The sequence below is a fragment of the Tachyglossus aculeatus genome, chromosome 9 (genome assembly GCF_015852505.1).
Source record: "Tachyglossus aculeatus isolate mTacAcu1 chromosome 9, mTacAcu1.pri, whole genome shotgun sequence".
Classification (NCBI taxonomy): Eukaryota; Metazoa; Chordata; class Mammalia; order Monotremata; family Tachyglossidae; genus Tachyglossus; species Tachyglossus aculeatus.
This window is the reverse complement of record NC_052074.1, coordinates 14926867-14941263: the sequence shown is the minus strand read 5'-3', so window position 1 is coordinate 14941263 and position 14397 is coordinate 14926867. Positions and strand designations below refer to the sequence as shown.

At 47.5% G+C, this 14397-nt stretch overlaps 1 protein-coding gene across 3 annotated transcripts in view; it reads right to left on the bottom strand.

Annotated features, from left to right (window-relative positions):
- Positions 1–2055: 2055 nt before the first annotated feature.
- Positions 2056–14397, bottom strand: part of BMP2 (bone morphogenetic protein 2) — a 51663-nt gene continuing 39321 nt past the window's right edge. For 2 of the 3 annotated variants that reach the window (XM_038751511.1, XM_038751513.1), the window contains exons 2-3: positions 7243–7589; positions 2056–4032 (exon numbers count right to left, since the gene is read on the bottom strand). In XM_038751511.1, coding sequence (XP_038607439.1) covers positions 3188–4032; positions 7243–7589 — 1192 coding nt within the window. In that variant the 3' untranslated portion in view covers positions 2056–3187. Of the gene's footprint in view, positions 4033–7242; positions 7590–9268; positions 10149–14397 lie in introns of those variants that run through there. The other variant, XM_038751512.1, reaches the window with a different exon arrangement.

Here is a 14397-nt window from a genome sequence, read left to right as displayed (position 1 = left end):
AGATCAGACAAGTATTTAAACTTGGTAACACTTTTAAGTTTGATTTTTGCAGCAAAGATTGAAATGGCCAGCAGCAGAATTATGCATAGGCATATATGATCCTGAGATCCCTCAGAAGATCACACGTGAGATCTGGAAGACAGAAGATGACACTAAAGGGAAGGCGAAATACTGGGCTAGTGCTAGTGACCAAGAATAAAATGGGTCTACACTGGTAGAGTGGAGTTGAGGCAATTATCTGGATAAATCAAGCTCAACTATTTTCCTATTGAAAAGAGGGCATTTTGAACTGAACTATCCAGGATGGCTGTCTTCACATTCTCACCAACGAATGTGCCACAGTGATCTACTTCACTTTGCCCAGGTAAGCTTCGGTCTACAGTGGTAGGCTTGGAGTACAGCTGAACGGAAAGAAAAGGGGGAGCTGGCGGAAAGCAGAGCCAGAGCGTTTTATAATTCAGATGCAGAACATAAGTAGAAGAACTGAAGTGTGGAAGGGGGTGAGAAAGAAGTCTAAAAACTGAAAGAGAATCGGCAGCATTTGGGCCGCAGTTCAAGGGATCTTGGGCAGAGAAATCTGGAAATCCCCGCTCCGATCAATCAATGGTGTTTATCAAGCATTTACTGTATGCAGAGTACTGTACGAAACATTTGGGAGAGAACCTTACAAGAGTAGGTATAAATGATCCCTGCCCACCATGAACAAACCAGTGAAAGCATGTAATGTAACCCATTAGCAGGTCAATTGTTGCAGAATTCAAAGTATCTAGGGAAAGCAGGCTGGCTCTCCCAAGCCTGAATGAATGGCCATGATTTACAGCTCTTGGAAATACAATCCTTATGCTCGGGGATGTTCAGTCGATGTTAAAATGAAAACACCAGGCAGCCCACTTCCTACACAAACGCACCGATGCTGTCATTCTGATGAGATCCCTTAAAGTCCAAACAACCTCCCACTTCTCCAAAAACGGCTTCCTATTTTTGTTCACATTCCATTTTTTTTTTTGCTTTACAATGTCAGCAGAGAAAATGTGATTGAACACCTTAAAGAAAAACCCAAGACAAACAAAACTCAGGATTAAAGGGGTACATGGGTGATGTCACTATTGGAAAGAAAAAAAGCACCTTCTTTTTTAACCCTATCCTCCCATAAATGTGTCCATCTCTTGTTCTGGCACAAGCTGAGAGAGAGAAAAAGGGAAGCCACTGAAAGGATTCATCTCCAAGCACGTCTTCTTCTGATCCTTGTGCTCTCTCAAACTCTTTCCCAATGAGACATGGAAAAGGAACTGTCTTTCATTATTTTACGGTGGTAGACAGTTCTTCCACCCACAGGCCCCCTTTGCTAGTTTATTTGGAGGTTTTCCTTAAGAGTCCTCATGAAGCTGGGACCATTACATGACCAACAGGCCCTTTTAGAGATCTTATCAGGAGCTGCAGATCTGGAAACTTAGCTGGGTGGAAAATGATGAGTAGGGGTGTTAAAAATGCCTCCTCCATTTTGTAAGCATCCTGAAGCGTCTGCACAATGCTGATAATTCCAGCCCAGAATATTTCCACTACCCCAGCCACATTGCTGTGGCAGGTAGGGAGTGTAAAATAGGAAAACACTTGCTACAAGTAAAGCTAATTTGAGTTCATTCTGCTTTGGTTTCAGTCCAATTTTCAGATACATTCGAAGAAGTCAGTTTCAGGCACTTTCCTAATCTAATTTTTTGACAGAATTGACAATGTCACAAGTCAAGTTTATATCGGTACCCTCATTCCAAGTTCACCAGATCTGGGGTGGTTTCATTTTTTGTTTGTTTTTGTGTGGCAAGACATGGAGCCAAACGTCTTTTCTTGCATAAAATGTTAAATGATTGGAAATCCCTTTGGCGCAAGTATGAACTGTTATTATTGCCTTGCTTGCCCACTGTAAACGGTGACTTTGCCCTTTTCTTTTCCTTCTAAATGAAGAATTTCAGAAGCAAAAATGCAAACACAAGGTATCATTGTGAATACTACACAAATGAACCATTTTCTTTTACAGATTGGACTTTGCAGAATGAAATGTCAGAGCTCCATTATTTATTATCTGAAATAGGTTTAACAGTTGGAGAATGCTTTCAAACACAAAATCTTTGAACGAAAAGCAAGCTAATCTGACAGACAGCAAAACCAGCAGCGGGGTAGACAGAAACTGTAGACAGCAAGATTTTGCTGTGTTTAGGGTGAAATTTTGAAGATGGTGCCCATCACAGCAAAATGAGCTCCCATTTGAGGTAAAAAAAAAAAAGTCTTATTCCCAGCTGTTAAGACAAGGGCCAGTAGAAATCAGTTTTACACATACATAACCACGATATCAATGATAAAGAAATCTTACATTTTATTTCATACTTTGGCCAGGACAGCGATTTAAAGGGAGCACTATTTAAGGAAAGAGGAACAACAAGCCATCATTCACTTTCCTGTGGGTCCAAACCAGGTTCAATGAACATTTTCATAAAGATTTCTATTGGCCCTGCTGTATTCATTCTGCGAATTAGTTGGGAATAGCAGTATTTATATTAGATCAGCAATGTCTGGTTCTTATCCAAATATTCCACCTAACAAGGATGCCAGTTCTCATGGATTGGACAGCCCACCCTGCAGCATTCCTGAGAATTGTACAATATAATAATCTTGAAAGTCAGCAGAGTGGATTATCCACTTTTTTTTCTGGACTTGAACTTGTGACCTTAACAGTAGCACTGCAAAAAGCAAACGTGCTATGCACTTTGCCATAGTAACCTTCCATGTATACTTTTCAACTTAAATACACACAACTGAAACAGCTACAATTTTGGAAAATTATGTACAAACCCTATATTTCTTTTGATTATATATAAATACAAATTAGCTATTCTTCTAAAAAGTGGTTATAATAGTAAATAAATACAAAATAAGAATCTGACCATTATACTTCATGTGCTGGGGTTAAACCCATATAAAATGTACAACTAAAATACATTTAAAATCTTTAAGGAATAATTCTCTGATTAAAATATTTGTTTTCCCAACTTCTTTTTGTAGACATAAATATATTTTCAAAATAGCTGTGTTTTTTTTTCCATTTCATTACATAAATAAAGTCTTCATTGGGAAATATTAAAGTGTCAACTTTTTTTTTTTTGCTTTTGTCTAATATATATCTTTATTTGCTGTGCTAACGGCATCCGCAGCCCTCCACAACCATGTCTTGATAGTTCTTTAAGACAACTTTCTCGTTCTCATCAAGATAAAGCATGGAGATGGCGCTGAGTTCCGTGGGCACGCAGCACGCTTTGGGGATTTTGGAATTTACCGAATTGACCAAAGTCTGAACGATGGCATGATTTGTTGAGTTCAGGTGATCCGCCAGTGGAAAGGGACATTCTCCATGGCAATAAAAGGCGTGATACCCTGGAGGAGCAACAATCCAGTCATTCCACCCCACATCACTGAAGTCCACGTACAAAGGATGTCTTTTGCAACTCGATTTGAGGCGTTTCCTCTGCTTGTGTTTCGCCTGACGCTTCTCTCGCTTGTGGAGAGGGTGTCCCTTGCCGTCGTGGCCGAAAGTTACTAATAAGGGCCTTATTTGAGGCCAGCTCTGTTCGTCTTGATGCAAAGACCGACTGATCCTCACATGCCTCTTGGAGACACCTCTCTCATCTTCCAAGTGAACCACTTCGACCACAAAGCCGTGGTTGGGCTGTCCTTGTGCAATCCACCTCGTTACAGCTGGGGTCACATCAAAGCTTTCCCATTTACTTGCATTGTGATTCACCAACCTGGTGTCCAACAGCCGGGTGACAGGGTCCTTAGAGATGGCGGTGGCTGGTTTGATAATCTCATAAATATTAATACGGTGATGGTAACCGCTGTTGTTGTCCAAGGCTTCCCGTACCTGCTCCCGAAAAACCTGAAGTTCAGCTGAGGTGATAAACTCCTCATTAGGGACGGAAGTTAAATTAAAGAAGAAACGGCGGGCTGTTGTCCCACTTGCTTCGGGCAGCTCTTCCAGAGATTCTGAGTCGATTCAATGAAAAAAACAAAACAACAACATTGGTGAGTGGGACAAGAAATGAAAACCTGAAGTAGAAAATTTCCAGTGATGTATGGGATTCTGGGAGGTGACTGCTCAGCATATGGGCCATGGGAGATTGAAAATCTTAAAAAAAATAAAGAAAGAAAGAAAGAAGGGAAGGAAGAGAGAAAGAGAGAAAGAAAGAAAGAAAGAAAGAAAGAAAGAAAGAAAGAAAGAAAGAAAGAAAGAAAGGAAGAAAGAAAGGAAGAAAGAAAGAAAAAGAAAGAAAGAAAGAAGGAAAGAAAGAAGGAAGGACAGAAAGAAGGAAGGAAAGAAAGAAGGAAAGAAGGAAAGAAAGAAGGAAAGGAAAGGAAAGAAAGAAAGAAGAAAAGAGTTTTCCCTTGCTGTATGTTTGTTTACGTAAGCATGTACAGCATGAACCAAAAATACTTAATTCACTGTCATGCCTTTTGATCCAATACTGGTACACTGCATTCCAGGTGGTTATAATAACGGGGAAAGGACTGTGAAGCATTACTTTGGAATTCAAGGACTTTAGCAAGAAAACTTTAGCACTATAGTTAGCAGAGGTCTAATGAGAATAATTAAAACTGACTGAGGATTTACGGAAATTATTGCATTTCTTTTTTTAAAAAAATACGGCTTTAATGTCAATCCCTTAAGCTCTAGTCTAAAACATTACTCTGCAATTTAGATGATTTACAAATCTTGATATACAGAGTTTTGTGTCCTAATTAAAGACCATGAACTCAACATCTGTGATGATACTTTACAAAGCACACCCTGCTATTTTATTCAAAAGTCCACAGACAAGGGCATTTTTATGGATTTAGTTCTCTGTGGAAACACACGGGTGGCTAGGATGACACTAATAATATAAATTAGTTCCAAACAATTTCAAGAGAAATAGCTTTCCAACTGCTGCCTTTCCTCTCACCCCCACTTGACCCCAGAAACTTAAATTATTTTTCAGACACTTTCAGTAGGAAAACAACTTTTTTTTTCCTTTTTTTTTTTTGCTGAGCAGTTTAGTCAAAACCAAAGTCCAGCCAATTGCTGAAGAAATACAAAAGACAGAATGCAACATTTCCAAAATCCAGTATCTAGACTAGGTAAATTGAAGCCCCATTCCACATCACACATGCAACATATCTGTAATCCTGACTTTGAAATAGCCAACATGAACGTGTGTTTTGAGCAACCAACAGTACTTTTACCATAGATAAATCTCACAGATATGGGGCTCACTGAATTTCAGATGGTTTTAAGACAAAGAATTATGGTTTTAGAAGAAAAGACAATGGAATGTTTCTCTCGGTTACAGTCTCTGGCAGCATTATCAACCCCACTCACTGCAAACTCTGCTACCATTTTTAAATTTTAGATGCATTTTTTTCCACCTACAGTGTAATCTGCCAGTCACTTCCATAGTTTGCTTTCAAACACAGGAACCCAAACCACAGTTTAAGGTTAAATTTCACCAATAATCTCCTTCCTCATTATAAGGCTTCCTATTAGATGGAATAATCACTGATCTCAAGCCACTTCCTTTGTATACCAACTTAATTAAACCCTAATAAAATTTCTTTCGTCACAGTTCCATGTCATAACAAGTGGAGTCTGTGTTTTCATTAATTTTATGGTTTGACTACAGCATACCACCACTGAAGACTAATAGCTAAAAGTTATTTACAAGCTCTAGTAGCCTCTGCAAAGAGTACAATATACAGACCATTCCACCCAAGGCTCTGAGCTAGTCCAATCTCAGCAGATCTATGTAAACTCATTGATGGAATCCAAAACGACTCATTAGTTCTGGTGTCCTTGGAGAGTTTGGGGATGGAGATTAGCAAGTAATACATTCCTGCCTTTGGAAGGGGTTAGGAATATTTTGATTCTGCTGGGCTTATTCCAAAAAAATGGAAATAAAAGATAACAAACATATAAAAAGCCCAATTAACTGAAAACTGAATGCAACCCCAGCTTGCCTGAAATGGGAAGCCTTGAACTCTAGACAGACGTGTTCTGGTTTAATTGCTTCAAGCAAGGTGCGGGGGTTGGGGGGTGTGTGGAACGATGTCAAAAATTGTTATGAGATGCAGTTTGGCATATGTTTTGTCTAGATGCCCTCTTTATAAACCTGGGCAACAAGGGATATCTAGTTATTTTCAAGAGCATAGACTCTTGAAGGCATCTTCGGCCACAAACGTCTCTTCTGATGAAGTGTGCGGAAGTCTTAACTACATTTGGGGGAGTCCTCATTAAGTAATAACCGCATTACCTGGAGGTTCAGGTGCACATGAAACAAAAATGGAAAGCTGTTGCCAAGCTTTTATCGGCCTGTTTCTAAAGGCTTAACTTGGATCTACACTAACTCTAGCCTAGATTTAAACGGGAGACAAGAAAGTCATTGTGGAAACAATGCAATTGAATGTGAAATTGATCTCTCGCAGGGCGATTAGGAAGCCTTCCAAGAGACCCCCAGATCGACTGCAAATTAGAAGACTTTGCTGGTATTTAGTAGTAGAAAATAAAAGCTATCTGGGAAGTCTCAGCTTGGATCCAGTCTTGAAAACACCTCACATGGGCAGAGGGAGAAAGGGGAAAAAAGGGGAGGGAAAGGGAAGGAAGGGGATTTTCTGAACAAGTGCGTCAGAATAGACATTTTTTAAGAGTCCTTTAATCTGCTTCAAAAGAAAGGCCTATTCTTGCAATATGGGGAATTTAAACAAGGACACAGAAAATCTCATAAGCAAATTGGGAATGCATTTTGCCCACCTCTTCTCCACTCCGTCTCCCACCTCCAACCCATATACTTGAACGAGCAGGGACACTGCCATTCTTCGCATCGATTTCTCTCTATTTAGGGGGCCAAGGCGGAGACACTCTCCACCTTGAGCAGCGCAACCGGCTGAGAGAAGACAGGGAGGACTGAGTTGTGGCCCAACATCATGCAAAGGGATGATTCCTCCCCACCCCACCCCCACAAACCCATCCACCGCTTCACATACACATACGCCCCATCCCTTCTAACTTTTAATGGGAAGCAGTAGAACTTTTCCATCATCAATGACTTATTGATGATGAGTGTCCGTGGATGCCAGGCCCTCTACGAAGGACTTTTCAGAAACCAGCAAAGGCCTCCCTTCCGACCTCTGTACTCCTACCCACTCCCTCTCCTCCAGCCTTACCTTCGTGATGGAAGCTCCTGACAGTGTTAGCTCGGCTGGCCGCTCTCTCCAGCCGGTAGTCCATGGCGGGCTCCTCCAGCTGGCCCGAGTGCAAGTGATACAGGTCCAGCATGTAAGGCGGGATGACGGCACCCTTGCTGGGATTGGGTCTCCGCTTCAGCCCAAACATGTTGAGCAGTCGCAGCTCAAACTCACTCAGGATGTCTTCCGACTGCTGTGGCGTGGAGCGGCCCGACTCGGTGAATTTCCGCCGGCCCACCTCGGGGATGAGGCCGGCCGAGCCGCCCAGCAGGACCTGGTAAAGCAGCAGCGCTAGAAGAGAGCGGATCCCGGCAACCATGGTCAACCTGCAAGGATAAAAGGGGAGGAGAAAGGGGAAGCTTTGAAGGTGAGTCAGGGTGGATATGTCAGATGCAGCATGTGTTTAAAAATAGTCTGCAGGTGAGAGAGGAGGGTGGGGAGAATCCCGCCAGTGGACTCTGAACTGTAGTGATTCCCCCCCCCCCCCAACCCCCGACCCCTACCTCCTCATCTCCACCCCCACGCCTCACTTCCCATCCCGAAATAGAGCATCTTCTCGAACTGGGATGTTGAACTATGATCTCTTCCTGAGAGATTAAGAGAAAGAGATTAGGAGCACCGTACCAATTTTTCAGATACAGTACCCACAGCCTATATGCCTATATGCATCTGTATACATGTACACATCTATATTTATGTATGTAAAACATAACTGCTCCCACTAAGCACAATACTTTCAAAGTCGGTAAAACACACACACTCGGCCTGTGAGTGACCACCTGATTCACACACATCGTCTATACCATCCGGATGAAACGGGTAGGGACTGTCTCTATTTGTTGCCTATTTGTACTTCCCAATTGCTTAGTACAGTGCTCCGCACACAGTAAGCGTTCAATAAATACTACTGAATGAATGCGCACAAGGGTCTATAACTTCCCCAGCATATTACACACTGCTTACTGATTCAAACTCTAACGCCTCATCACAAGCCTTTCTTCTATGCCCACATCCACTGCTCAAACCTTGTAACACTTGTAAGATATTGTTCACACACACACACACACACACACACACAAACTCCTCTGAGAGAGTTAGGCAAATGTCTAGGTATTTGATCGACGTATTATATTTCAGGTGTCAGAGTCGTTAAACAGTAAGGGGGATGGGGTGGGGGAAACCCAGCTGGTCACCGTCTCCGGAAAACAGAAAAGGAGGCAAACTCCAAATACACTCCCCTCCCTTGCCCCCAAATGCCAAAAAGCGAAAGGAGGGGAAGGGGTGGGGGCTCCTGGGCGGGAGAAGGGGGCGTGGAAGGGGAAAGGATACCTGGTTGGCAGCGGGAAGGGGCCGGTGCCTAGAGCATAACGGGCGAAGCAGGAGGGTAACCCTCTTAAAGGGGTTTTAAGTCGTCGGCGACGTGTTAACAGCTATAATAAAATATCTTGGACATGGGGGGACGAGGGAGCCTGGGGATTGCCAGGGCGCTGCTGGGCCGGCCTCGGGACGGTGGAGGGGGGGGAGGAGGAGGGATTTGAGGGCGATGGGATGGGATGGGATGGGGGGAAAAGGGGGGGTCGAGCCGGGGCCAGCTGCAGCCGAGAGCTCGCAGCACGTGTGCATCGCAGAGTGTTTACCTTCTGCGAAGCGCCCGGGAGGCCGAGGGGATGGAGGCAGAAGAGCCCAGGCAGGGGGGCAGAGCATTCACCCACCAGGCCGATCGTCCCCCCAATCCTCGACCCACCCCCCTCCCGCTGCCCCTTCCACCGTGCAACCCCTCCCCGGCGCGGTCATGGGTTCAAATCCCGCTCCGCCGCCTGTCAGCTGTGTGATTTGGGGCAAGTCACTTCACTTCTCTGCGCCTCAGTTCCCTCCTCTGTAAAACGGGGGTTAAGATTGTGAGCCCCACAGGGGCCAACCTGATCTCCTTGTATCCTCCCCGGCGCTTAGAACAGTGCTTCGCACAGAGTAAGCGCTTAACAAACACCAAAATCATTGTTATTACCTTTAGGAAACTGCCGATTGCCTAAGAAGCACACGGGGGCACGTCCATTGAAACAAGCTCCACATGGAAAAATCTCTGGCGGAGGAGACCGGAGGTGGGATTTTTTTATGTATGTTTTTTTATATCCGTTCCTGCTCCCCGTGCGACGGCCGGTCGGTGGTGGTGGTGGGCGCCTCGGGCTGGAGACGGTGGGGTGAGGACGGGTCCTTTGGGGAGATGGGGGTCGGCAGAGTCGCGAGAGAGGGGGATGGGGGGTCCTGCGGAGTCGTGAGAGAGGAGGATTTGGGGGGCCCTGCAGAGTCGTGAGAGAGGAGGATTTGGGGGTCTTACAGAGTCGCGAGAGAGGGGGATTGGGGGTCCGGCAGAGTCGTGAGAGAGGAGGATTGGGGGGGGGCCCTACAGAGTCGTGAGAGAGGAGGATTTGGGGGTCCGGCAGAGTCGCAAGAGAGGGGGATTGGGGGGTTCTACAGAGTCGCGAGACAGGAGGATTTGGGGGTCTTACAGAGTCGCGAGAGAGGGGGATCGGGGGGTCTACAGAGTCGCGAGGGAGGAGGATTTGAGGGTCTTACAGAGTCGCGAGAGGGAGGATTGGGGGGTCCGGCAGAGTCGTGAGAGAGGAGGATTTGGGGGGCCCGGCAGAGTCGCGAGAGAGGAGGATTTGGGGGGGCCCGGCAGAGTCGTGAGAGAGGAGGATTTGGGGGGCCCGGCAGAGTCCTGAGAGAGGGGGATTGGGGGGGTCCTGCGGAGTCGCGAGAGAGGGAGACTGGGGGGTTCTGACAGAGAGTTTACTTTCTCTGCGAGTTCAACAAGTCCTCGGCCAAGCGCTGACACATAACACCAGCGAGGAGGAGGGAGGAGGAGGAGGAGGGGGAGGAAGAGGAGGAAGAAGAGGAGGAGGAGGAGGAGGAGGAGGGGGGGCAGGGGGCAGGAGGGGAGAACGTGGTGCTGTTGTCCCGAAGGGCAGGCGGCGGCTGGCCTGGTCCGGCGGGTCGGGCTGGGCCGGCTCTAGCTCCTGCGCGGCCCATGGTGGCGGGCAGACATCATCCTGGGGGCCGGGCCCCGCCAAGGGACGGGGGGCAAGCCCAAGCGGGCTCTACCGACCGGACGGGGCGGCCACGGCGGAGGAGACGGCGACGGAGGCGACGGCGGAGACAGAGGCGACGGAGACAGCGGACACAGCGACAGGGGCGACAGAGACGACAGAGGCGACGGCGACAGCGACGACGCTGGGGTCCCCGGGAGCCTTCTCTGCCCTCGGCGTGTTTCGTCCCGCATCACTCGGTGTTACTCCCAACTCGCCGCTCTTCCAGCTGTCGGGCGGCCCGCACAAAAATCTCCCCACTCCCGCCCGCCTCTTCAACCGAACTCGCAGCGGCCGGGAAACAGTCCCGCAAGGATGCCCTTTCTCCTTCTCCCTCCTCTCCTCCTCCTTCTCCCCGGGCGCTCAACAAGTCCTCCTCTCCTTTGTGTCACCGGCCGGAGGCGAATCCCCCATCTCCAGGCGCCGGCCCACCGGGTCCCCGCTCAGGAAAGGGAAAAGCGGGCGGAGGGGCAGCGCGAGGCCGGCAGATCCGGGACGGGGAAGGTTTTTCCCCTTTTCCCCCCTTCTTCCTCGTCCCCTCTCCTGGAGCGGCCGGATTCCTGGAGGGCGAAGCGGCTGGGCAGGGAAGTTTGCCTCTCCCTCTGGCCCGCAACTTTCCAGGCTCCTCCTGAGCGTGTGTGAGGGAGTGTGTGTGTGCGCGTGTGTGTGGGTCTGTGTGTGTCTGTGTGCATGCGTGCGTGTGTGTGTGAGTGTGTGTGTGTGTGTGCGCGCTGCTGTAAATTGATTGAGGTGGTTTGATGCCTCCCTGTGCTTTTTGTTTCCCGGCTGATGTCACGACCCCGGGGGCTGGAGAGCGCTCTGCCAATCACCAGCGGCCTGTGGGAACCGGGATTCGCCGGGATGAGAGCCGGGAGACGGCGGCGGCTACTACGGAGGCGGCGGCGGCGGCTACTACAGCGGCGGCGGCGGCGGCGGCCTCGCTGCTTTTAAAGGGACCGCCGTCCCTTTTCGGCCTACCCCGGGAAAACCGCCCCACCCCGCCCGGCTCCCTCGCCTTGCCCCCCTCCTTTTTTCCCATCGATAGTAATAATAGGAAGTAAGCGCTTATTATGTGCCAAGCGCTGGGGTGATGATAACGACGGCATTTATTAAGCGCTTGCCATGTGCCAAGCGCTGGGGTAATGATAACGATGGCATTTATTAAGCGCTTACTACTAAGAATAATAATTGGCATTTGTTAAGCGCTTACTAAGTGCCTGTTCTAAGCGCTGGGGTAATGATAACGACGGCACTTATTAAGCGCTTACCATGTGCCAAGCACTGGGGTAATGATAACGACGGCACTTATTAAGCGCTTACCATGTACCAAGCGCTGGGGTAATGATAACGACGGCATTTATTAAGCGCTTGCCATGTGCCAAGCGCTGGGGTAATGATAACGACGGCATTTATTAAGCGCTTGCCATGTGCCAAGCGCTGGGGTAATGATAACGATGGTATTTATAAAGCGCTTACTACTACTAATAATAATTGGCATTTGTTAAGCGCTTACTAAGTGCCAAGCACTGTTCTAGGCGCTGGGGTAATGATAACGATGGCATTTATTAAGCGCTTACCATGTGCCAAGCGCTGGGGTGATGATAACGACGGCATTTATTAAGCGCTTACCATGTGCCAAGCGCTGGGGTAATGATAACGATGGCATTTATTAAGCGCTTACCATGTGCCAAGCGCTGGGGTAATGATAACGACGGCATTTATTAAGCGCTTACCATGTGCCAAGCGCTGGGGTAATGATAACGATGGCATTTATTAAGCGCTTACTGCTACTAATAATAATTGGCATCTGTTAAGCAATTACTAAGTGCCAAGCGCTGGGGTAATGATAACGATGGTATTTATTAAGCGCTTACCGTGTGCCAAGCGCTGGGGTAATGATAACGATGGCATTTATTAAGCGCTTACTACTACTAATAATAATTGGCATCTGTTAAGCAATTACTAAGTGCCAAGCGCTGTTCTAAGCGCTGGGGTAATGATAACGATGGCATTTATTAAGCGCTTACTACTACTACTGATAATTGGCATTTGTTAAGCGCTTACTAAGTGCCAAGCGCTGTGGTAATGATAACGATGGCGTTTATTAAGCGCTTACTACTAATAATAATAATTGGCATTTGCTAAGCGCTTACTGAGTGCCGAGCTGTTCTAAGCGCTGGGGTAATGATAACGATGACATTTATTAAGCGCTTACCATGTGCCAAGCGCTGTGGTAATGATAACGATGGCATTTATTAGGCGCTTGCTACTACTACTACTAATTGGCATTTGCTAAGCGCTTACCATGTGCAAAGCGCTGTTCTAAGCGCTGGGGAGGATACAGGGTGATCAGGTTGTCCCACGGGGGGCTCACGGTCTTAATCCCCATTTTACAGATGAGGGAATTGAGGCCCAGAGAAGTTAAGTGACTTGCCCAAGATCACACAACAGACATGTGGTGGAGTGGGGATTAGAACCCATGACCTCTGACTCCAAAGCCCGGGCTCTTTCCACTGAGCCACGCTGCTTACTATGTGCCAAGCGCTGTTCTAAGCGCTGGGGTAATGATAACGATGACATTTAGTAAGCGCTTACTATGTGTCAAGCGTTGTGGTAATGATAACGATGGCATTTATTAAGCGCTTACTAGGTGCCAAGCGCTTTTCTAAGCGTTGGGGTAATAACGATGACATTTATTAAGCGCTTACTAGGTGCCAAGCGCTGTTCTAAGCGCTGGGGTAATGATAACGATGGCATTTATTAAGCGCTTACCAAGTGCCAAGCGCTGTTCTAAGCGCTGGGGAGGTTACAAGGTGATCAGGTTGTCCCACGGGGGGCTCACAGGCTGCATCCCCAAGAAAAAAAGCGCTGGGGTAATAATAACGATGGCATTTATTAAGCGCTTACTGTGGGCCAAGCGCTGTTCTAAGTGCTGGGGAGGTTACAAGGTGATGAGGTTGTCCCACGGGGGGCTCACAGGCTTCATCCCCATTTTACAGTTGAGGGAACTGAGGCCCAGAGAAGTAAAGTGACTTGCCCAAAGTCACACAGCAGACAAAAGGCGGAGCCCGGATTTGAACCCGTGACCTCTGACTCCAAACCCGGGCTCTTTCCATTGAGCCACGCTGTTTCTCTGGGTAGACACAAGGTGATCAGGTTGTCCCCCGAGGGGCTCACAGTCTTCATCCCCGTTTTACCGATGAGGGAACTGAGGCTCAGAGAAGTTAAGCGACTTGCCCAAGGTCACACAGCAGACATGCGGGGGAGCCGGGATTAGAACCCATGACCTCTGACTCCCAAGCCCGGGCTCTTCCCACTGGGACATGAAGGTGACACCCCAGAGGTGCTGGGTGGGGAAGGAAGGGGAGGACAGGACCGGCCCGGACGGCCCACTCTGACCCACGACCTTTAAAAAAAAAATAAAGAAAGAAAAAAAGAAAGAAACCAAGGAGGTGGAGGAGGAGAAAAAAAGAAAACTCCCCGAAGGGGAATGTCAGGAGTCATTCATTCATTCAATCGTATTGAATGAGCACTTACTGTGTGCAGAGCACTGTACTAAGTGCTTGGGAAGTACATGGCTCAGTGGAAAGAGCCCGGGCTGGTCATGGATTCAAATCCCGACTCCGCCACTTGTCAGCTGTGTGACTTTGTACAAGTCACTTAACGTCTCTAGGCCTCAGTTACCTCATCTGGAAAATGGGGATGAAGACTGTGAGCCCCACGTGGGACAACCTGATCATCTTATATCCTCAGCGCTTAGAACATAGTAAGCACTTAACAAATGCCATTATTATTATTATTATTATTACAAATCGGCAATATATAGAGACGGTCCCTACCCAACAACGAGTCACCTTGCCCCCCTCCCCCCCGGACCCCCGCTACCCCTCCCCTGCTGCCGGCCCGTTATTTGCCTTTCAGTTTTTGAAGGCTTCTCCTGCAGACGGGTTTGGAAAAACCATCTACAAGTTTATGACATTTGCAGGGCGGCGATAAAGGCACATCTGTCCTCCCAGCTAAAACTCAAGCATCAATAAGCCATCGGAAC